We start from the raw sequence: 5,597 nt of genomic DNA on the forward strand, positions 1-5,597 counted from the left end.
TGGGGTATGGGGTATGGAGTGTGGGGAGTGGGGTGTGGGGTGTGGGGTGTGGGGTGTGGGGAATGGGGTATGGGGTGTGGGGTATAGGGTATAGGGTATGGGGTATGGGGGTGTGGGGTGGGGGGTATGGGGAATGGGGTATGGAGTGTGGGGTATAGGGTATGGGGTATGGGGGTGTGGGGTATGGGATATGGGGTGTGGGGAATAGGGTGAAGAGTATGGGATATGGGATATGGGTATGAGGTGTGGGGAAAGGGGGATGGGGTGTGGGGTATTGGGTGTGGGGTATGGGATGTGGGGTGTGGGATATAGGGTATGGAATATGGGGCCATGGGGACATCACATGGGGACACCCCATATAGGGCCGTTCACATGGGGGCATCACACGGGGACTCCCCACATGGGGACACATCCCATGCAGGGACGTCGCACGGGGATCTCATGTGGGCTCACCCCCAGTAGGGCCGTCCGCGCGGATCCTATACGCGGACTCCCCACACGGGGGCGCCCTACAAGGAGCGTTCGCTCCTCCCAGCCGCAAGGGGGCGCTTCCGCTTCCGCCGGAAATCCCGCCCCCCGAGCCAAGATGGCGGCGCCCACGGCCTTGCGGGCTCTCGGGGTGGGGACAGCGGGGGACGGAGAGCGGGGGGTGTGGGGACAGGGAGGGGACAGTGAGGGTGGTGGCACGGGGGGGGGGGGGCTTTGGGGGGACCCTGGATGGGGGCACTGGGACGTGGGGTGCGGGGACAGCGTGGGTGGAATCAGAGGCCGTGGGGTGTGGGGACACTTTGGGGACACGGGGTGGTGGCACTGGAGGTGGGGTGTGGGGACACCATGGGGACAGCGATGGTGGTGGCAGTGGGATGTGTTGGCATGGGGACACTTGTGGGGCACTGTTGGTGACACTGGGATGTGGGGTGTGGGGACAGTGTGGGTGGGGTCGGAGGATGTGGGGTGTGGGGACACTTTGGGGACATGAATGATGGTGGCACTGGGATGTGGGGTTTGGGGACACTTGTGGGGACGTGGATGATGGTGGCACTGGGACGTGGGGTGTGGGGACACACCGTGGTTGGGGGTTGTAGGATGTGGGGACACCATGGGGACAGCGATGGTGGTGGCAGTGCGATGTGGGGCACTGGGACACTTGTGGGGCACTGTTGGTGACACTGGGACGTGGGGTGTGGGGACACCATAGGTTGGGATCTAGGAGTGGTGGCACTGGGATGTGGGGTGTGGGGACCCTTTGGGACATGGCTGATGGTGGCACTGGGAGGTGATGCGATGGACGGAGCGGAGCCTGGGCTGCGGGCACCACGCGGGGCTCCTTGCAGCCGGCGGCCCAGGGACACGAAGGGCGCCGCCGGCCCAGCGCTGCCTCCCCCCCAGGCGCTGCCCGGCATCCCGGCGCTCCCCGCCGCTCGCGGCCTCCACTCCACGCCGCCCCTGCTCAAGGTGAGCCCCGACCCCCCCTCGCCCCCTTTAACCCCCTTCCAACGGGGGTCCCCCCCCTCCCCGACCCCCTCGCTTCCCCCCTGCAGACGCGGGCGGCTCGGGTCCGCGTGGGGAAAGGCGACAAAGGCGTCACGTACGAGCGCGCCCACCCGCCGCATTACATCGCGCACCGCAAGGGCTGGCTGTCGCTGCACACCGGTACGCGGAGCCCCGGAGCTCGGGGAGGGGGGCGGCCGAGCGGCCCCGGCCCTTCCCGACCGCCGTCCGCCCCGCAGGGAACCTGGACGGGGAGGCGGGCGCGGCGGAGCGGGCGGTGGAGGACGCGTTCGTGCGGCGCTTCCTGCGCGGGACGTTTCCAGGCTGCCTGGCCGACGAGGTGGTGGTGAAGCGCCGCGCCAACGCGCTGCTGCTCTGCCCGCTGCTGCTGCGCCGCCTGCCGCCCGCCAAGCTCTGCTTCCTGCTGGGTTACGCCGAGGCGCTGCTGGCGCATTTCTACAAGTGCCCCGTGCGCATCCACGTGCAGACCGTGTCCGCAGCGCCCTGCTACAAGTTCCTGTAGCATAAACGGCCCCGCACCGCCGCCGCCTCCGCTCCGTGATTGGGGGAGGGGAGGGGGGCGAGGGGGAGGGGTGTAGAGTGCGGGGCTGCGGGGTGCGGAGTGCAGGATGCGGGGGTGCGGGATGTGGGGCTGCGGGGTCCGGGGTGCGGGATGCAGGATGCAGGGTGTGGGGTGCGGGGTCCGGGATGCAGGGCGTGGGGCTGCGGGATGCGGGGTGGGGGCAAGGTGCGGGGTGCGGGGCTGCGGAGTCCGGGGTGCAGGGTGCGGGGCTGTGGGATGTGGGGCTGTGGGGTCCGGGGTGCAGGGTGGGTGCAGGGTGCGGGGTCCGGGATGCAGGGTATGGGATGCAGGGTGCGGGGTGCAGGGTGCGGGGCTGCGGGGTGCAGGGTGCGGGGCTGCGGGGTGCAGGGTGTGGGACTGCAGGGTCCGGGGTCCGGGGTGGGTGCGGGGATGCAGGATGCGGGGTGCGGGGTGGGTGCGGGGTGCGGGGCTGCAGGGTCCGGGCTGCAGGGTGCGGGGTCCGGGATGCGGGCTGCAGGGCTGCAGGGGCTCCCGGCCCGCCCCGCGGCCATGGGGGCTGTGGGTGGGCGCTGCTGCCCGTGCGCCGTGTGCCCTGCAGGGGCTCTGAGCCCGTTGTGCCCCGCGGGGTCTTCAACCCATGGGGAGCCGCCCCCCACCGTTCCCGTGTGCCCTGTGCCCCCTGTAGGGGGTCTGCAGCCCATATGGACCCGACCCCATGGAGTTGGTTGGGGTCTCCATCCCATAGGGACCCACCCCACTGTTCCCATGTGTCCTTTGGGGTCTTCATCCCATGGGGTCCCATCCGCACTGTTCCCGTATGCTGCCCTATATGGATTCTTCATCCCATTTGGACCTGACCCCATTGAGTCAGTTGGGGTCTCAATCCCATAGGGAACCACCCCACCGTTCCCATGTGCCCCTTGGGGTCTTGATCCTATGGGGTTCTGTCCCCGTTGTGCCCTGTGGGGTCTTGATTCCATGAGGCCCACCCCCACCATTCCCATATGTCCTGTGGGGTCTCGATCCCATAGGGTCTGTTCCCATTCTGTCCTTTGGGGTCCTGATCCCATAGGAACCCGTCCCCACCGTTCCCATATGTCCTCTGGGGTCTTCATCCTATGGCATCCCATCCCCCTGTTCCCATATGCCCTATGCCCCCCTATACGGGTTCTTCATCCCATATGCACTGATCCCATGGAGTTGGTTGGGGTCTCCATCCCATAGGGACCCACCCCACCGTCCCCATGTGTCCTTTGGGGTCCTGATCCCATAGGGACCCACCCCCACCGTTCCCATATGTCCTGTGGGGTCTTGATCCTATGGGGTCTGTTCCCATTCTGCCCTTTGGGGTCTCCATCCCATAGGGACCCACCCCACCATTCCCATATGCCCCTTGGGGTCTCAATCCTATGGGGTCTGTCCCCGTTGTGCCCTGTGGGGTCTCCATCCCATAAGGCCCACCCCACTGTCCCCAAATGTCCTTTGGGGTCCTGCTCCCATGGGGTCCCATCCCGTTGCCCCGTGGGCTCTTCACCCCATAGGACCCATCCCCCTCTGTGCCCTTCGGGGTCTCAGCGCTGTGGGGTCCCCACGCGCCCCATGGGATCTCATGGCATCCCGTCCCCCCCACAGCTGACGCCGTGTCCCTGTCCCCACCATGTCCCCCTATGGGTCCCGCTTTGCCTTGTCCCCAGGGTGTCCGTGTGTCCCTGTCCCCAAGATGCCCATCCTCATGCCCCACATGGCCCCATCCCAAGATGTCTGTCCGTGTGTCCCACAGCTTTGTCCCCAAGGTGTCCGTGTGTCCCGTGTGTCCCTGTCCCCAAGACATCCATCCACGTGTCGACGCAGTCCTGTCCCCAAGGTGTCCATGTGCCCCACATGTCCGTGTCCCCCATGGCCCTGTCCCCACGATGTCCCTCTATGGGTCCCACGCAGTTTTGTCCCCACAATGTCCGTGTGTCCCTGTCCGCAGGACGTCCATCCATGTGTCCCACATGTCCCTGTCCCCACGATGCCCACGTGTCCCATGTCATCCTGTCCCCAAGGTGTCCGTGTGTCCCCATCCCAGGATGTCCATCCATGTGTCCCAGATGCTCCTGTCCCCAAGGTGTCCGTGTGCCCCCCATGTTCCTGTCCCCAAGCTCTCCATCCCAGCACGGTGCCCCAGCTGCCTGTTATCCCTGTCCTCACGGTGCCCAGCCGCGTGTGCCCCCCCCCCCCCCACCTCATCCCCCCGCTGCCTCCAAACCCCTTCAAACCCACCGCAAACCACAAAACCCGGCACCTCTGAGGAAACCACTTTAAATACGGCGGCACAGAAAAGGGCCGCGGGGGCAGCGGCGTCGTCAGCACTGCGCCGCGTCCTCAAAGCCGGGGTTGGCCATCGCTGCGCCCCGCGCCGTGCCGGCCTCGGTGCCCTCCGTGCCGAATCTGCCGCCCTCCGTGCCGAATTTGCCGCCCTCCGTGCCGAATGTGCTGCTCTCCGTGCCGAATCTGCCGCCCTCCGTGCCGAATTTGCCGCCCTCCGTGCCGAATCTGCCGCCCTCCGTGCCGAATTTGCCGCCCTCCGTGCCGAATCTGCAGCCCTCCGTGCCGAATTTGCCGCCCTCCGTGCCGAATCTGCCGCCCTCCGTGCCGAATCTGCTGCCTTCCATGTCAGCTTTGTCGCCCTCGGCGCCCAGCGGTGCGGGACCTGCGGTGACAGCGGTGCGCGGTCAGCCCCAGCCGGCGGCACGGGGGGGGTCCGGGGGCCTTTGGGGCCGAACCGATGTAGCTGAGCAGCACGGGCAGGAAGGCGAGGCCGTGGGCGAGGCCCACCAGGGTGATGATGAAGTTGAGGCGGAAGAAGAAGATCTGGATGAGCTGCGCTTTGGCGAAGGCCAGAACCACGATGCCCGGCAGGTTGGTCATGGCCACCCCGGCCACCACCTGCGGCGGGGGCGAGCGGGTGAGGCTGCGGCTCCGGCTGCCGGTGCCCCCACGCGTCCCCGCGCCCCACGGGAGCCGCCGCGCCCCACGGGCGCCCCCACCTTGCTGCCCATGTTGATGGTGGCCTCGGCCGCGCGCTCCACGCGGCTGGGACGGCGGCTCTGCGCGAAGGCGACCGTCAGGTGGGACACGAACTCCACCGAGATGCCCACGGCCTGGGGGCGGCGGGGGGGCAACGTGTGGGTCGCTGTGCCCGCGGGCCGCCCCACGGGGCAACCCAGGTCCCAGTGCCGCCCCACACGCTGCCCCACACGTCCCAGGTCCCCACGTCACCTCCTTTGTGCCCCACATCCCAGTGCCACCCCATGTGGCAACCAGTGCCACCCAGGTCCCAGTGCTGCCCCACATGTCGCCCCACACGTCCCAGGTCCCCATGTCACCTCCTGTGTGCCCCACATCCCTGTGCTGCCCCACATCTCTGTGCCACCCCACGTGTTTCCCCACATCCTGAGTCCCCACATCACCCCACACCACCCCATACACCCCATACACCCCATATCCACCCATCCACCCCATACCCCCACACCACATCACCCCACACCCCTACACCACCCCATCCACCCCACAACCA

At 67.6% G+C, this 5,597-nt stretch overlaps 2 protein-coding genes across 3 annotated transcripts; one reads left to right on the plus strand and one right to left on the minus strand.

Moving 5' to 3' along the window:
• The first annotated feature begins 843 nt into the window (after positions 1-843).
• Positions 844-2,035, plus strand: MRPS24 (mitochondrial ribosomal protein S24). 2 transcript variants are annotated; one of them, XM_042894458.1, is made up of 4 exons: positions 844-899; positions 1,216-1,455; positions 1,542-1,653; positions 1,731-2,035. In XM_042894458.1, exons 1-4 carry the CDS (start codon positions 864-866, stop codon positions 2,012-2,014), a joined length of 672 nt encoding a protein of 223 aa, XP_042750392.1. In that variant the 5' UTR covers positions 844-863; the 3' UTR covers positions 2,015-2,035. The 2 variants fall into 2 exon arrangements, with proteins under 2 accessions (XP_042750392.1, XP_042750393.1); XM_042894459.1 differs by lacking the exon at positions 844-899 and having other exon boundaries at positions 1,045-1,455.
• A 2,313-nt stretch (positions 2,036-4,348) lies between these two features.
• On the minus strand, positions 4,349-5,268 carry LOC122193606 (the record flags this gene model as incomplete). The annotated part of the gene is made up of 3 exons (XM_042894457.1): positions 4,349-4,730; positions 4,804-4,966; positions 5,068-5,268. Coding segments are annotated over 3 exons (711 nt in total), but the record flags the coding sequence as incomplete, so codon positions are not given.
• Positions 5,269-5,597: the final 329 nt, after the last annotated feature.

The sequence above is a fragment of the Lagopus leucura genome, unplaced genomic scaffold (genome assembly GCF_019238085.1).
Source record: "Lagopus leucura isolate 7727_CA_CO unplaced genomic scaffold, USGS_WTPT01 32161-0_obj-0_obj, whole genome shotgun sequence".
NCBI lineage: Eukaryota > Metazoa > Chordata > Aves > Galliformes > Phasianidae > Lagopus > Lagopus leucura.

What these genes read in the sequence shown, in the direction of transcription:
- MRPS24 (XM_042894458.1), top strand. Translation starts at nt 864, where the DNA reads ATGTGTTGGCATGGGGACACTTGTGGGGCACTGTTG. An exon ending in ACACTTGTGGGGCACTGTTG is followed by an intron (nt 900 to 1,215) that starts GTGACACTGGGA and finishes GATCTAGGAGTG; the next exon opens with GTGGCACTGGGATGTGGGGT. An exon ending in CCACGCCGCCCCTGCTCAAG is followed by an intron (nt 1,456 to 1,541) that starts GTGAGCCCCGAC and finishes TCCCCCCTGCAG; the next exon opens with ACGCGGGCGGCTCGGGTCCG.